The sequence below is a fragment of the Condylura cristata genome, unplaced genomic scaffold (assembly GCF_000260355.1).
Source record: "Condylura cristata isolate star-nosed mole 26May11 unplaced genomic scaffold, ConCri1.0 scaffold00038, whole genome shotgun sequence".
NCBI lineage: Eukaryota > Metazoa > Chordata > Mammalia > Eulipotyphla > Talpidae > Condylura > Condylura cristata.
In genome coordinates this window covers 3,204,930-3,222,343 of record NW_004567139.1, presented here as the reverse complement: position 1 = coordinate 3,222,343, position 17,414 = coordinate 3,204,930, and the positions used below count along the sequence as shown (strand labels likewise).

Below are 17,414 nucleotides of genomic sequence, written 5' to 3'. Positions count from 1 at the left end.
TGTAATCCCCATGAGCTCCGCACCTCCAGCTCACCTATTTTCTGTGCAAAGAATACTTTCGATATTTCGATCTACCTAAAACCGACCTACCTTGCTATCGTGCTGATTTGGAATGGCGGTGACGCACTGAGCGTTTTTAAAGTGCCCTGGAAGGCGGAAAGACCCCAGCAAAGGGCCCAAGTTGCAGCTTGCCATGGGGCGCTCCCCCCCTCAACCCCCCCCCAGGCGCTCTGCCGCCTCCTTCCCCCTCCCTCTGGCTAGGCTGCTTTCCTTGGGGTGGGGAAGGGGCAGGAGGAAGCCACCTGCAAAGGCCGGCACTGCCCCAGGTGTCCCCCAAGAAGCCACCGTGTGGGGGTGAGAAAGGGCCCCCCATAGGGGACCGGAAACAAGCCCCACCCCTCCTCCAAAGCCCTGCCTGATGGAGAAAGTCCATGGTGAAATCACCTCACTTACAAGCTTGAACACAAGGAGCTTACCAACATACCACCCCCACCCGCCCACAGTGCAAGGAGCACTATATATATGCAAATGTTGTATGGGGGGGCAGGCTGGAAGTCCCCCAGAAAGGCAATGTCAACAAACATAGGCCTTCATGGCAAGTTTAGCTTGCCCAGGACCACGCGGACCACTGAGAGGATCAGCTCCAGCAGCCATCAGCACATGGGTAAGGTGCAGGCTCGGCATCTCTACACGCAGCACGCCCGATGGCCCCATGAGTCTCTGACTCCCGCGGACAGGAGTCAGGCCCTGCGTGCCCGCTGTGAGCGGACGCTCCTGCCTTCCCCTGGGCACCAGCTTCCTGGCAACTGGGTCTCAGAGTCCTGTGAGAAGCCCAGCTCCGAGGAAGGGCGTGTGCAGGGTCAGTTCCGACGCCTGGGGATGGATGGGGAGGCCCCCGGCAAGTTCTTCCCTTCGGCGGGCCCTTCTCCCGGTCACAGGAAGAGCCACTTCCAAACACTTCATTCTTTCTGCATTATTAGGTGCAGCCTCAACAGCAGGTACCTGGCCAAGATCTGGGGTGGGAAGCACAGGTGGGAATTTCCTGCAGGGCACATAAGTCAGCAGGAGAAATGGCCAAGTAAGCTGGTAAAGGGACGACAGCGAGTCCCAGCCTGTGCCGGTCACACAGGACAGGCACGGCCCTTTCAAAGGAGGCAGGGTCCTCCAGCCTTGTTCGTCCACATAAGCCCAGGCATGTACTAAGCACCTGCTGCGTGCCAGTACTGTCCTGGTCTCTGTGCATATGGGTGTTGACCAAGAGACAAAACTGGCTCGGGGGCCTCCCCTGGTGGGGAGGACTGTCCACTCTAGCACTTCCAGGTTGCTGGGGAGGAACCGCACTGGTTTCTGCTCAGGGCGCTATGCCTGAGTTGGGGGCATGGACAGGTGCCAGCGGGGCACCTCGAGCTGCTCACACACAGGACTCTGCTCAAGGTCATACCCCGAGGAGCCAAGCGATGGCCTCCTGGCCATGCTTCGCTCCCCTTGCCCCGAGTCGACCCCAGGCACCCGTCCTGCTCCCTTCCTCCTCCTGTCCTTTTCTCTCCCGAACTCCACCAGGCTGAAAGGGACCGCTCCCAACTCCCGACTTGACTCACCGGAAAATGAGGTAGAGACACTTGGCCGTTGGCTTTGACGCTGCGATGCATTTCTCTCTGGAGCTGTTTCTTACTCCCCATGCGATAAGGAGGGATCCCATCTCTAAAGCGAGGAGAGGACAGACATCACACTCAGGGGTCGTGAGGAGGCTGCTGGCACAGGGCTGACTCACAGCCATGCCGAGACCCACCAGCTGCTGGGCCGCACGCCTCCCGGGAGTCACCCCGGCCCAGGCGCCATGACTGCTCCCATGGGGAAAGAGCAGTCCAAGGCCAGATTGCCACACGTCCTGCCCATCCATCATCTCCAAGCCTGGCTCCCTCTCAGACATAGGAATGTCAACTTGGAGAGGGCCCACATCTGGAGCTGTGGTCCTAGGGCCCTGGCGAAGGCTCCCAGGTCACAGGTGCGTCCAGCAGGAGATTATCCAAGCTGTCCTCTTTTCGACCTGTGCCGGCCACGACAAACCGCCCTGTGGGGCACACCAGGGACAAGTGTTTCGGTACTGGGACTGACCCCAGAGGGCAAGCCAGGTGCTGGGGAAGGTCAGGAGGATTCTCCCACAGTCCCCCTTTTAGTCGCTTCTGCCTACCAAGCACTCTTTCCTTCCCTGAGCTCCAGAGCCTTCTGCAGCCAATGAATCCTCAAAGACAAATGACCCATGTGGCATACAGAGAGCCCCCTACTATGCGTCGTTCCTTGAAATATTGAGGGCCTACTATGTGCCAAAGCGATGTTCTAAGCACTGAGCAAGAGACAGCCAATGAAGGGATCAAAATGCAATGGCTACTGTCTGCGTGTGTATCCTAGTGGGGAGGCACAATGAGAAAAACAATTAAAAGCCAAAATCTACAGTATGTGAGAGGGTGGTAAGGACTACAGTATGGGGGAGGGGCCCCGGGCGTGCAAGATGGCCACAAGTTAATATGGGGGGGCCATGAAGTGATCCTGTGAAGGCCAAGTTGGAGCAAAGATCTGGGGTGGTAGGGGACCCTATGTCCTTCATCATATTAAAAATAAAGCTAGTGGAAAAGTTTAAGGAAAAAGCCTCCATTCCCACCGGTCTTCACTAAAAACACGACCTGGAATTGCTATGATATTTTGAAAGAGTTTGTTCCTGAAAGCAGTTGAATGGCAAAGGTGTGACCCTACCCTTCCCATGGGTGTCCCTTCTGGAGGCCACTTACTACCCAGAGTCTCAGGGCTCAAACATTCCCACACTGAATCATCCTCGGAGGCTGCAAATACTGAAATTATTGGGCCGATTCCTTTTGCCTGGTGCTCGCTCATCGGAGGGTGGAAGGAAGGGAAATACCTTTGGCTCATCAGCTGTGGGTGGAAATCAGCACTGCCTAAAATACCTGGGCGCGCCCAGGGTCACCTGGCTGACCTCCCAAACCTTATCTGGAATGACCTAGAATCGTCAGTAGCTGCCGCTCTCCGGAAGTCCACTGACCTAGGCCAGAGAATGGGGCCGTTGAGGGGAGGGCACAGGTCACGGTATCTGGACAAGCCCATCCGTGTTTGCCAGACCTTGGCTGGGCACATGGCAGGCATGGTGGAGGGCCCAGGGGAGAAGAGAGCAACACTGGGTGCCCCATCCCGGGGGACAGCTGGCCAGCGGACTGGGCCGACAGCCACGTGGGGGCCAGACAGCTGACCTCACAGGCCAGGCGGGATCCAGGTTCTCTGCCCAAAAAAGCCACCTGCAGCTTATCTGCCAAGACTCAATGTTTTCACCGTGGGAGCGTTTCCCAAATGCCAGAGAAGCCCAGCTCCCACCAGCACGCCTGCCCGGCCCGGCCAGCAGCCAACTTCTAGCCGGAGTGACTGCTTTGGCACAGGCGGCAGCCCCGCAGGCAGCCTCCCGGTGCGGTGCACAGGCCTGGCGCACCAGCTTCCCCGCAGCCTGGTCGTGGGGGGCCATAGCCCCCAACATGCTCAATGGGTCAATGAGATTTGGGGGCTCTTCTGGAACGCCCTCCCCATCACACACGGGGTGTGCCAGGCGGTTCCCAAGAGAGAGGAAGTACCCCATTCTCACCTAAGCTTTGGGGTGTGGGCTCCCATAGACTGGTCTCCTGTTGGCCTGTGCCGCTGCCCACCACCGTCGTGTCCAGACCACCTTGTCCCAAGCGGCAGCTCTGCCAGGGACACTTGGGGAGAGTTGCTGGCTCTGCCCTAAGCCTCTTCCCAACAATCCTGGGCACAGGTGTCAAGTAGCCAGTGGACCCCAGGAGACCTGGCCACCTCTCTAAGGCTCTGTCCTCATCAGTGGTTAGACTTTCATACTTTTTTCTTTTTCCATAGAAGGCAGGAGAAAAAGAATGGGAGGAGGTAGGTATACAGACATGAAGGTGGGAGCAGGGAGCAGGTCAAGCACCCCCAGCCAAACAACACCTGCCGGCTGCCCTCGGGGCAGGTTGAGCGGCCAGGGGCAGGAAACCCGATGGCCAGAGCAGAGGGGAGCCCAGGGCTCCCTGAGACTCGGGGAGGCTTAACAGTCGCCTTAAGGAAATGTGGTTTCCATTCCACTTCCTCCCCAAGCCAAGAATCTTCTTCCAAAACAGCCCCTCATTCCAGAAGGGGGCCTCTCTTCTTTTTATTTAGCCTCTAAAAGTCTATGATCAGTTTCCTGGCTGCTCAGAACTGTGAGCTGAAGAGCGCCAGAGCCTGGGTGCTTCTCGGTCGCCTTTAATTATAAACATTTTAGCTAACGAGAGCCCGCTGCCTGGCCCGGCTGTTTCTGGGGAGCGCGGGTTTTGAAGTGTGGACTCCACTTAGCCGCCATTTAAGCCGAGCCAATTAGCTCAGCCTTTTGCCTCCACCGCGCCGCCGAACCTGAGCTGCGCTTTCCGGGCGCTTTGAAAGTGCAGACCCCGCGCATGCGCCCAGGCGCGTGTGGGGCGGGCGGCTGCTCCCAAGGCGGCCTCTGACCACCACCGACATCAAACGCCTGGTTTGTACGATAAGGTGATATTTGAAGTTCGCGCAGATGCTCTCCCTGGGGTCCAGAGCCAGCCCATCAATAAGACATAAGGGAATAAAAATAAAGAAGCCGGCGCCACACTGCGGGGGCTGCACCTCGCATGGATTTGGGGGCACCCAGAGCATAGACCACCTATGGGGGCAAGCTGCTCCCCCTAGCGCAGAAGAGGCCCCTGGCAGGCGACTGAGCCCCACTATCCCTGGCTTCCCCATGGGGCGGCTACACTCGGGCCCCAAAGACCCTGTCCTTTCTGACATTTGGGGGTATGAGGAGCCCGGGTTTCATCCTCCAGGGGCTGAACCTGGAAATGTCCCTGTGCAGCCTCCCAACACACCAAGCATTGGGGTTTACAGGCCGTTGCTGCAAGTCTGGTAGCTGACTTTCCAGAAAAAAAAATAAATAAATAAAAAGCCATTTCTTCCGAGAAGGCATGTTTCAGGGTAACAGGCTCATAAAACTGCTTTCTCAGAGGCCTACTACGAAGACCCAAACCCCAGCCATCTTTTAAAGGGCTTTTTACTCCACGGGACAGCAAGTCAGCAGCGGGCTTTGGGAGAAGGCAGTGGTGGCCTCACAGCCCCCCCAGCCCGGGAGCAGCTCCCCGGAATCATGGCGTACAGGGCCCTGGCCCACTCCCATCCGGGCCGCCTGGCCTCTTGCGAAGGCCCCGGGGACTTCATTGGTCTGTCGCAAGCGAGACGATAGCTTCCCCGGCTTGTGTCTAATGAACTCCAACCTTCTGGAGTCTATTGAGGGCCGCCTGTGACCCCCTCTCCCTTTCCGGGCTGGGCTGGCTCTGCCCCCCACTCCCAGCAGCCCCGCCCTGCCTGCTCCCAGCCCCACCGGCCATTGTGACCAGGAGAAACGGCCAGGGCCCTTTTCATGCTTTATGGGGCGCTCCTATTCACGTGTTCAAGGAAATTTCAAAGGGGCCTGCTACCCTCTTATCCCCTCTAAGCTTCCCCAGATGAACAATGGGCTGAAAGCGATTCAGTTCGGCTTTTCATCCCCCACATACTTTATTTCTCGCTAGGCTCTCTTATCTGTGCGAGGCCCACAATTGGCAGAGCTCTGAAGAGGGGTCCAGTCCCAGCCCTGGGAATCCCAGGAAACCAGCCTGACCCCGGGCACACCACATGCACCCCGGGCCAGCTGACCAGAGGGGGTAGGCTTACCCAGGGCTGGCGGGCAGGAAAGCAGGGAGGTCCCCACAGACCCCAGGGCGGGCACCCCAAGACAGCCTGAGCTGCAAAGGCACCTCTAAGTCCAAACACACATCCTTCTACTGGGCCCTTGGTCTGGAGACCCTGGATCTTCCCCCATAGGTAGCATGAGGCAAACTTCCCTGGAAAGCACCTCCCAAGGGTGGACACACCGAGACCAATGAGCCAGGCCCCCAGCTGCATAAACATGTGGGGCAGGGCCCCCCTGGAATGGCTGGCTGAGAACCTGCCCGCGTGGGAGGAGGCTCAGAGCCACCCCTGGGTCTCTGAGTGGCTCGGTATCTCCTGGCACCTCCACCCTCACCCAACCCCTAAGGGGGCCGACAAGGGCCCAAGGGCACCCCCCGTGTCCTCTCCTGTCTCCGCATCAAAAGTAAAAGAAACTCGGAGCGGCCCTAAGGCCTCCTGTCCGCCGGCCTGTTCCCACAGCAAGGGAGGGGGGTGGGGAGGGGCCCTGACGTGGCTGACTGGTGGGAGGCCGGGCCTCCCTGCCTCACCTGTGAGTCACAGGGAGCGCCCGCCCCTGGACTGGGCCTTGTGAGGCTCAAGCAGAAACGCTGATGGGGACTACACCCATTATCTCGCCCCAGCCCAGAGAACACTTCAGTGATGCCGACTGACATGCAGGCAAGTGCCAGGAAGCCAGAAATAGTCTCTAAGAAAACTAAACAGACGCTTCTGGTCTCTAGTAAGCTCCACTTGACCAGGGAGGCTCACTCAGTGGCCTCGCTGCATCCAACTCACGCTTACTGTATGCAGAATGCTAACATGCCCCCTGCGCTCCACAAGTTGACACAAGCTGGCATGATGCTGGAAAGGCAGCGGCATGACACAATGGCAGCGGCCAAGGACGGAGAGACAAGGGAAAACCACTTTTTAAAAAGTGGGGGAGGGGCAGGCCAGGTGACGTCTCCTGTGCCTTGAGCTCACCCCACAAAGTGGCAGGCAGACACCCCTGGTCTGAATTATTTGCCCAAGAAACAAACTGTGCCTTGTCTGGATCTGTTCAATACAGACCAAATGTAACTGTTTCGAGGATTCCATCTGCCCAAGGATCACTTTTTCCAAGTCTGGCCACTGAAAGCCCTCTCTGCCTCACATGGGGTGAGAGGTGTGTGGCCTCCCGATGCTATAATCCTGCCAGAATGGAACGTCTCACCCTCAGGATCTCTCTGCCTTTACTAACAAGGGGATCTGAGGTGACCCAGGGGAGCCAATAGTGGCGTCCCACACCAAGCACAGGCCAAGCCGGGCACTGGCCAACTGAAACCAGATCATTTCAAACAAACTGGGAGAACAGACAGTTGGGTTTAGGAAGCTGAGAGGAGCCAGCGCTAAATGGGCGAGCGGAGCCAGGACCCACACCGCTCAAGGGCTCGCCTTTCTGGCGGCTCCCTTCGCAGGAGTCGTTCCTCGTCCAGGACATGTGTGGAAGAGTCTTCAAAGACTGTTTGGGGAACGAGGGTTCCTCAGTGGGAGCTGGAGGGAGGTTTGGGGGAGTTTCTGCCAAGGCCAGGCTCCCCCTCCCGTACGTCCCCTGAATCAGAATCTCAAGGGAGGTTCAGCAGCAGCAGCAGCACCACCACCCCTCGTGTGACCTCTAGAGCTCAAAGCATGCCACTGCCCACAGGGTGCTGACCTCACACCACCCTGGGCCTCACCACGCTCTCAGCAGCCAAAGCCGACCGCATGCAAGAGCTGAGACCAGGACCGGCTGGCCAGAGACTCCACCTGACCCGGGCCGGCTTGCCGCCCGCCCCAACACTCACTGTGGGACATGGCACCAGCACATGTCCTCGAAGGCGTCACACACTGTGGGGCCCGGAGGACGCCGAGGTCCTTCAGGGACAATGAACCCTATTGACCCCCGTCTCCCACCTGTGGGCTGGGCAGGTGGCGCTGTGGGCAAACGGGCCAGTTCGTCCTGTCTGTGGGGAGGGCTGGTGGAAGGACAGCCAGAGATGGGAATCTAAACTCAAGGACGCGATGGGCAGTCACCTGAGCCGTCGACCTCACCTCAGTTTTCTTCTGCTCAGGCAGCACCTGACTTTCTTCCCAAGGCGCTAAGTGGACCAGAAACCAGACTGTGACCCTCTGAGGTCAGCACAGCTCCGCTTCCCTCCCAGCACACAGGTGCGGGGGCCCGGTGAGGACGGCCGAGGCTCAGCCCAGCTGGCAGTGGGTCCCCTGCCGACCAGGATACTCACACGCTGCTGTCCGTCATGGACATGGAGTCGTCCGTCAGCGCGTCGCTGGAGATCTCGCTGTCATTGGCGCTGGTGGCCGGCGCGAAGACGTAGCCGGAGCCCACGTGATAGGGATTCGCGGGCTCGCTCCTCTTGAAGGACCTGCAGGAGAGGACAACCGTGGTGTGGTCCCCCACCGGTGCCAGAGACCCAGGGCCACAGGTGACCACCCGGGGCGCAGCCCCAACTGCTCCGTGCCACCTGCTGCCTGGGACAGAACATGGGGACCAGAAAAAAGGGGGGCCTTCTGAGCTCCCAACACACCTTAGGGGAAAGCCAGCTGGGTTCTCTGCCCCAAAGGGGTCCCGCCCAAGACAGAGGAGCCCAGAGGCAGCCCCAGGTGGGGGCTCCAGGGTTCTGAACTCACTTTGGCACAGAGAAAGGAGCGGGGTTCTGTTCTAGAGGGAAGGCTGGTGATGGAGGGGGGATATGAGTCAGTGGGGATGAGGAGTCGTCCTCCTCCTGCCCAAGTACCCAAGTCTGCACCAGAACACAATGCTGGGGGCGCAGGACACCTGAAGCACCCCGATCCCGTCTGTTTAGCACCATCATGAGGTGCAAACAAGGAGAGTGGCCTTCTCACTTCAACCTGGGCCCACGGTGAGCTGGACAGAGGGGGCAGGCATTGCCGGGCCCTGCCCCCAGGCTGGCTTGCCCTCCCCCAGGCTGGTGGAGGCCATGGGGATTGAAATGAGCAGCACAGCTGTTTCACAGGCAGGCCAGGGCTCCTCCTCCAGGGTCTCCTGCCCTTTTGTTTCAGTGGCCTCTGCCTCCCCATTTTGGCCTCTTGATCTCCTCGCAGAACCACCAGTGTGCCTGTCCCCTGCTGGGCTGCATTCCTCTGAGTCACCAGCCAGAGACTGAAGGGGGTGGGGAGGAGGAGGAAGGGGCCACTGTGGTCAGCTGGCTCGGGAAGGAGCCTGGAAAGACCCTGGCCTACTTCACCGGGTCCACCAAACCCAAGCCAAGGGCAAAAGAGTCAAATGGGTGGGAAGAGACAGCCTCGGGCCATGTAGCTATGAGACTGCCTGGGCCAGCAGGCCAGAGGGCCCAGAAAGAGAAGGAGGCCGACTCCACCCAGCTCCGATTCATCGCAGTCTGTCGTACCCAGCCCAGGTAACCTGGCACCTGTGCCAGACATGTCACCAAAAGGGGAGGGGGGCGCCAGGGAGGTGGACACAGGGTTATCATGGGTCCACAGAGGGCCAGGCCTGCCCACACATCCCCTGGTCTCATCCTCGATGCCTCCTGGGGGAGGGGCCCTGAGCCCACTTGATGGGCCTGCTGCGGCGCACCCCCCACCCCACCCCCGGCAGGGGCAGGAACTAGGGCTCGCCAGGTGGGTGCCAGGTGGGTGCGTGGGGCAGCTCGCACACAGCCTCCGAAGGCAGAGCGAGTGTCCGGCTTTATAAGGTGCTCAAGAATCCGAGGCAGGAAGGGCCCTGGGGTAGGGAGGCCTGGTCCAGCCTTGCAGAAGGCGGTTCTGGCTGAAAGGAGGGTCCCTGGGACAGACTGGACAAGGCGAACCCAGAGGTCAGAACTGAGACAACACCCAGGCCAGGGGGAGCGGTGGCGAGCGCCCCACCCCAGGCTGGGGCGGGGGGGAGGGTGCCAGCAGGGAGCTACTGGTGCAGGGCCTCCTGAGCAGCAAAAGGGGATGAAGAGATGGTCCGACTTCAGAGCCGGCCAGGAAAGCGACAGTCCAAGTCCTGACCTTCCAGAGTCAGAGGCGCCTCGGGAACAACGATCTAAGCAACCAGACCCCCAGTCTGGACATGTTAATAAAGACCAGGAGCCACCACTGACGGAGCGGGCAGGTCTTTGCCTCTCCCTGCTGCTGCAGCCCCAGGAGCCAGAAGGTGCTCAGTGAACACCTGCGGCCAGTCGTGTCCTCCCTCCCTCTCCACCACCTGAGCACCTCACGGAGCCCAAATGGGGCTAGTCTTGTAGGAGGCCACCCTCTGTAGACTGTGCCACCCGAAGCCCCTCTGGACTGCCAGAGGGCTGGACACCAGGGGGGACCGGGACTCCGTTCCACTGTGCAGGCGGGAACATCGAGCCAGATGCTCAGACTGTCACAGAGACGTGGAGACTGGCGACATAGGACGCGGCGCTTGGGCTTGTCCACACCTGGACTGGCCCAGTGCCTGGGCAGGGACTGGAACTGTCCCTGGCAGCTCCCTCGAGTGTGCAGAGGGAGGACGTCTCACCACTTCCTCGGTGAAGTCCTGCTAAGAAATCAGGACAATCGGGAGGTGAGCTCTTGCACTCCAGGTGACTAGCTAGGCCCATGTCCTCCAGGTGGGACTGCCAGACCCCAGGGCTGGAGAGAGGACAAGAGCCGCAAAGGCAGCTGGGAGGGAGTGAAGGATGGTTCCAGAAAGACATCTCCTCGCTGCCGAGGAAGGCCCTGCTCACTCCTGTTCACCGAAGGCAGAACGAAGCGGCATCAAGAGTCGAAGCACAGGCCCTTCCCCATGCTCAGAGGACTGGTGGTGTGGAGGATGCAGGCCATGGCCTGTCTGTCCACAGCCTTAGTGCGCCCAAATTTCTCAGCTATGTGGGGCACTGCACCCTCAAAACAGGATGGAGAGGACAGCACCCTATCGCAGGGAGCAGTGGTACGCATGTCTGGGAAGCCTGTGCAGATGCAACAGCCTCCGAGGATCAGTGCTGAGCCAACGCGTGTTCGGTGGGTGTTCGCCAGGCCGAGGGCATCGCCAACTGAGAAGCACAACATCTGACAGGCCACCTGCCTGAGGCACCCCTAGCGGCACCGTAACTTGGGGGAAGATCACAGTAATATGCCAAAACCCCAACCACGGCCAACAGGGGTGGGGTCCTCTAGACTGAAGCTCCCCGAAGACAGGAGCCAGGTCTGTCCTCTTCACCTGAGCCTCCCCAAGGGGGTGTGTGGGGGGGGGCGCAGGGGGAAGCTCAGACCTCCCTTGAGCCCCTTGGAGGCCAGGACCATCCCTGGTGGACTGAGACGTTGCTTAATGGCAGCCTTAAATAGCAAACTCCTCCCACCTTCAGCGCGTGGCATTAACAGTGTCCCATATGTGAGGGCTGTAATTCGCCCTCCACAGGGAGAAAATGACTCAACAGAAAGGCCTCCCGCCCCAACAAAACAGCACACCTCGCTCACGCCCCAGTGTGCTCGGCGCTCCTTGTTTTGACACATGGATCCCAAAATAAACCCGTCTCCCTCCACTTCCAAAATAGAGGGCGACTGTGTGGCCAGTAATTAAACATGGGCGAGAAGGCCCTGGCGCTCAGCTGACGGCCGTCGGGTACCAGGCGCTTCTAGCACTCCGGGCTGGCTGGGCAGGGGAGGGCGGCGGCGGGAGACCGCATCGCCACCAAGAGCCCACCACTGTGTCAAAATCGCCACCTAATTTTTAAGAAAACGGATTAGTGCTATTTTCTTGTGATGACTTGGGGGGGGGGGGAGAGGAAAGAAACTCAACCAGGCCACGGTAATTGTACCCAGATGCTTTGATTACTTCTTCAGGACCCTGCACTCCCAGAGGCTGGGGGTTTTGAATTCCCACCGAGGAGGCCTGTGGGGCGCACTCCAGCCCCACTGCACCCCCAGGCCCAGCCACAACTCCCACACGCGGGCTCTCAGCTGTCAGGCAGCAGAGGCTCCGCAGCCCTTAAGGGTCAGTCGGGGTCCCCCCCCACTTTCCTCTCTTATCTTGATGAGATGTAGTGGCCCCTGCCCCCTGCCCTCCCAGGAGGGCACAGCCAGCACCAAGAGTGGACAATGGGGATGACCTTTGGGGTCTCTTTCTGGTCCCCTCTCAAAACAATGCAACTTACTAAGTTATGTGCTCCTCAGACCCTCTGACAATTTACTCACAGTCACCGCCCACAAGGCAAGGCTCTCTTCCTGAGCTTTTCGAAGGCAAGATCAAGGGGCCTGGGACTGGGGAAGAGGGGCGGGGAGGGGCCTCAGGAAACCAGACGAACATCCACATGCACCCTGCGCACTGCCATGCTGAGTGTGGCCCACTGCACCCAGCATCATTTTCGTGGATAATTGTAGCCAAGCTCGACTCCAATGGCTTCGCACAAAAACGGGCCTCATCAGCGAGTTCTTTCAGGCAACAGGAAGCCCGGGAGCCAGCAGAGGGCCATCTGCTGGGCCAGGCTTATTTCACGTGAGGCCCCAGCCCAGGCCTGATGCAGGAGCAGGAGACCAACCGGCTGCGCAGGAACACACAGGGCTGGCAGGGGCGGGGGGAGCAGGGAGGGCTCTGTACACCCAACCCTGTCTCCCCCTTCCCAAAATAAATGCCAGGCTGATGCCTGATCCCACACACCCCCTTCACCCCCCTCCCCAACACACCTCCACTTGCTGGGTGAGTGTTTGTGTGCTGCGGGGTTTGTATGGCCTCACGGGCAGCAGGTCACTCCCGCAGGTTATTTAGAGAGCCCAGCGGAAGTCAGGCACCCCACTCCACCATTTGCTCACGAGAGTCCCTCCCTGCCTGGATAATGCCTGCTCTTCCGTCCCAACACCAAACGAGTAAGGACACAAACAAGTCATTAAAGATGAGGCCCCTTGGAGGGCCCAAGGGGAGCACAGGGCTGGGGGGGTCAAGCTGGTGCTCGAGGTACCCGGCTGGCCAGGGGGACTCTCAAGGGATGACACAGGGGTCCGCTCCACGGACTCAGATTTTCTGTCTCGTTCATTTCAATGCTAACCGACTAATAAGCCCACCGCAAAGGCAGGGCACTCTGGTACCAGGGGAGTGGCAGGGCTTCACGAGGAAGTCACTGGGCAGACAAGTAGAGAAAGACGAGGCACAGGATGGGGGCCACTTTACGGATTTACCAGGAACATGGGTTAAACATAAGAGTCACTCTCTGAAAGTGATAACCCGACCTGGTTTTGCCCTCCACACGCCTGATTATTATCATCATTAAGTTACACTGATTAAGGTGCTTGACGTCTGCTCAAAACATTTCCCTTCACCAAGAGCTTTCATGTTTATTATTTTGATCCTAATAACAACCTTTGACATAAACAGAAGGGATGGTGCCCACTCACTCATTCCACAGGGGGGCTGGAAAGGCTTCAATCCAGGAAGCAAGCGGCGGACGGGCTCCCCCCACACAGCACACATACACTTGAGTATCTTTCATGTTGAGAGAAAATTTGAATCAATTGTAAAAATGGTCCTGACAAGACCAGGAAAGACACGCGGGCTTCACGTGCTGCAAGTAAAATACTTGGTTTCAACCCAATGGTGGGAGGAAGCACACAGGAGTCTAGTTTGGACACTTGGTGAGAGAACGAAGCAAAGCAGTCACCTGTACATCAATGGGGCCCACGGTCCACCACCGGGAAGACAACAATGGGATCCAGCGGACTGTGTTGGCACCTGGCTCCGGGATCTCAAACGCGTGGCCAGAGCAACAGACAAGGTGACTGCCGGAATACCCTGGCTGAGAGCTCTGGAAAGGGCCGGGTCACAACAAGGTTCCACTGTCCACCCACAAAGCGGAGGGGCTCTGCAGGGTCCCGCATGGGGAGGGCTTAGGATTTACGGATGACATCCCAGGCCACCCAAGCCGTAGGTGCTACTGACAAAGGTGACACTTTTGGTCCCAATACTGGGAGACACAGAAGCCCCGCTGGAGAAGTCCGCTGGCAAAGCAGACTTCCCACAGGCCCTAAGTGGTCTCGGTTGTCCAATGGAGAGGAATCCAGCTGAGGTTTACCCAAATGTTCACAAAATGCAGCAGGCCGTAGTGACAGGTATCCAGTGACTGCCCAGCCACAAAGGCCAAAGCCAGTATCACCCTCCAAACAAGCTGAAACCATAAGCTTAAAGATGCGGAAACACTCTTTTGCTTGATCCTAGTCTTCCCTGCAAAAGCCAATCAGAGGCCACCTAGGGGTAGACCAGATGTCTTGAGTGTGGGTAGCCAGATTCTGAGGCAATAAGTGCGCCCCCTGGTGGCTAGAAAATAGGTCCTTCCCTGGCTGGCGGCAGTCAGCTTCCACCACTCCTAAACTACCCCACCCCCACCCCTTTAAATTCAGGGCTGGCTACCTGGCCTCAGAACCTCCTTCCCAAAGAGATACCTGGAGGACCGACACAGAGCAGGCAATCTCCAGAGATCCCCTGTCCCCAACACTTGGAGAAACACACAATGAATAGCCCTTCAGATAGCAATCAAGGGGGCCCAACTCCAAACTAGAATTTTTTTCTTTTTTTAAAGATTTATTTATTTATGCATACAGAACCCCGGGTACAGGCCAAAGGTGAGGGGTGGTGAGAGGATTCACCAGAGTGGGGAGCAGAACAGGCAGATGGATGAAGTACATGCTGAAGTACTCCGGGGGGAGCTCAAAATTGCACTGAAGCAGCTGCAGCCAGCTTGCAGTGCTGTGCCCTAACTCGTTGCACCACCAGGGAGGGCCCCCCAAACTACAATTTCTAGGCCCATTCTCTTTTTGATATTCAGAAGGGGAAAGAGAAACTGAAAAACTCATTCTAAGCCATGGCCTGAAGTTGCCTCCAAAGGTCAAGAATCTTAAGACTTGGAGGGCCAAGTCGTTTGTCTTTAAAGCCTCGAAGGGAGAAAGGTTTCCAGGGTCCCAGTCCTCTCTGGCCACGCCTCCTTCTCCACCAGGACTAAGCAACACAATAATCACTGTGGTCTGACCTACAGCTATGAGCACTTAAAGCCCAATACGCTAGGTGTGCACATGCTACGCATATTTACCTCTCTGCAGACACACACACTTATACACCTGTATCCATATATTACGTGTGTTAGGAAGCACAGCAGCAGTCTCGAGACCTAAGGGTCCCGCGTTCTGAAGCCACATGGCCTTCCCAAGTTAGGAGATAGCCTTGCTGAACAAACACTAATTCTACAAAGAGCATCACAAGCGCAGTTGTTAAGCCAACTGCTCTTATCACAGCATCAAAGTTCAAAAGGCCCCACGTACCCCCATGTCCAAGGGTGCACACTACTTCCTGGGCCTCCAGCAGGCCCCAGCAGCCCCCGTGGCCACGTTAATTCCACTCTACTGATTAGTGGTGAATGACCCCTTCCAAACCAGCCCTTAGTGTATCTGGTGACTCAGAGGCATCAAAAGCTTCTGTCCTCCTCTCAACCCCGTCTCAGGCTGCCCGGGATAATGAGTAACCCGCATTCAGGAATACTGCTGGCCACTGTTTGAAGTCAGCTCTGGCAGACTGCGGGTCTTTAGCTGTGAGCAGCACTTTCCCCCCTTAAACAAGGGGAGAACAAGATCAAAGGGTTCACGGCCAGTGGTCCCAGCTCGGGCAGACCCTCGTCAGCCCAGGCAGCACATCCATCTACCCCCCAGCCCCCCACTCGGCTTAACTCAAAACATCTGCAAGCCCAGCTCATCCTCCCACTGCCGCCACCGAGTCTTACCTGTAGCCATGTTCAGCAGCCTCCGCGGACCGCACACTTGCTGTTGCCCTCAGAGTTTTGCTGGACAAGCCAACCACAGTGGGTGAAAGTTTGCACTTGAAGTCGGCACAAGTCCACTCCTCCTCTTCATTCAAGGTGGGGAGGTAGCCACACACAACCTTCAGGCCCCCCAGTCCCCCGTTACTCATGTAGGCCGTGTTTTCTCCCCCACTCCTCAGGTATTCGAGGTATATATCAGAAGTCAAAAACATCTGGTAGGCATTTTCCTCCATCACCGCCTGGATCTCGGTCTGTGCCTGGTCAAACATGATGGAATCGATCTGCTGCTTCTTGATGCCATCGCGTATGTAGGTCTTGGTGGCGGGTTTCAGCTGCCTGGAGACAATGCTGTTGTTCTCGATGTACCTTTTGTAGATTGCTTTGGCTACTCGTAAAGTTTTGGTATCCTTCAGGTTCATCAGCCTGAATCCATTGCAGGCAAACCAAAAGTCTAAGGTATCCACGCATTTCTCCTGCTCCAGGAAAGTCCGGAAGAGGTAAGCACCGTCTTGATCGCCCAGCAGGGACAGCAAGGACTTGGACCACCGGCTCAGCGGAGAGTCTGGAGATGCCCGCCCCTCGGGCTCCCCGAGCCCATCCTCGTTGCGCCTGGCGTTGGAGGGCACAGGGACGGGTTGGGCAGCCGGGCCTTTTCCCACCCCAGGCTGGCAAGGCGGGGTCTCCCCTTCCTCCCCGGGAACCGGGGGTCGCGGGGCATCCTCGCGGAAGCTGCTGCTGGGGTCTGGGAGGCGAGGCACCAGCACGGCGCTACTCATGGTGAGAGAGTTCTTCTGAGTTTGGGGATTTTTTTTCTTCTTCTTCCAGTTCCTCTCAGCAGTCAGCGTGGTCTCTCTTTCTCTCAAGTCAGCAGGGGCTCATCTGAGCCTCCTTTCTGGAAAAGAAAAGGAAGGGGGGAGGTAGGGAGAGAGAAAAGGGTATTGATCTAATCAAAACCAGATCTACCCAACATCAAAGACAGAAAGTAAACAGGCTTTTCAACTCCTCAAATTCAAATCAAGCAGCCCAGCTATCTGCGAGGTGCTCATCTAAAGTATCACTCGCAGCTTTTCCGAAGGTGAAATCCGAGCTCCCGGCACCAGGGGGTGGTGTGGGGGAGGGGAGGGGAAGGTGAGAGGTGGGGGCGGAGGGGCGTCGGCGTCGCCAGACCTAACCTTCCCCAAGCCCAGTGGGCTCCAGAGCCGGCAGGGCCGCTTGCGCCTCGCCGCTCCCCTCCCCGGCCCCCTCCCCCGATAGCATCAGCCCCAAAGACGCGCTCTGGACCCGCTGGGCTGCGCGCAGGTGAAACCAATTTTGGTAAATTTCCCCACTCGGCTCCGCGCGCAGATAACTCAGCTCCAACGTGCCCTCCGCCTGCATCTGGTTCCCATTCCCCCCTCCCCTCGGCACTCCCCCTTCCCACTTCTTAAACATTCAGAAGATCCTCATCCCATAAAGAAGCCCGCCCAGCGCAGGGCGGAACGGGCTCCCGGACTCCCAGCTGGAAAACGCGCCCCCCACCCCCGCAAACCAGATGTAAACGTTTGCCGCGCCCCCACCTCCCGCCCTCAATCCGACTCAGTCTACACCTCTGCCTTCCCGGCTCCCCGAAACCAGAAATCTACTCGCTCAGACGAGCCTTTGATCTCCAAACTTTGCGAGGGAGCAAAGAAGCCTCGGGACCCGCCGCCCCCGTCTCCCCCCACTCCACGTCCGGGAGCCGCAAACCCTACAAAACCGGATCAGAAACCGTCTCACGCTACCACTGGCTGTGCCCCAAATCCCAAACTCGACTGATCTCGAGCCTGTCTCCTTTTTCCCAAAAGAAATGTCTTATCTCACCAATAAACAAGCCGCTTTCCCTAGCACAGAAAAGATCAAACTAGAGAGCGC

The 17,414-nt window shown here is 58.1% G+C and overlaps 1 protein-coding gene across 2 annotated transcripts in view; it reads right to left on the bottom strand.

Moving 5' to 3' along the window:
• The window catches only part of AXIN2 (axin 2), a 24,904-nt gene extending 8,496 nt beyond the window's left edge, over positions 1-16,408 (bottom strand). For both annotated transcript variants that reach the window (XM_012732968.1, XM_012732969.1), the window contains exons 1-3: positions 15,486-16,408; positions 8,019-8,159; positions 1,599-1,701 (exon numbers count right to left, since the gene is read on the bottom strand). In XM_012732968.1, coding sequence (XP_012588422.1) covers positions 1,599-1,701; positions 8,019-8,159; positions 15,486-16,300 — 1,059 coding nt within the window. In that variant the 5' untranslated portion in view covers positions 16,301-16,408. The remainder of the gene's footprint in view (positions 1-1,598; positions 1,702-8,018; positions 8,160-15,485) is intronic.
• Between the last annotated feature and the right edge of the window lie 1,006 nt (positions 16,409-17,414).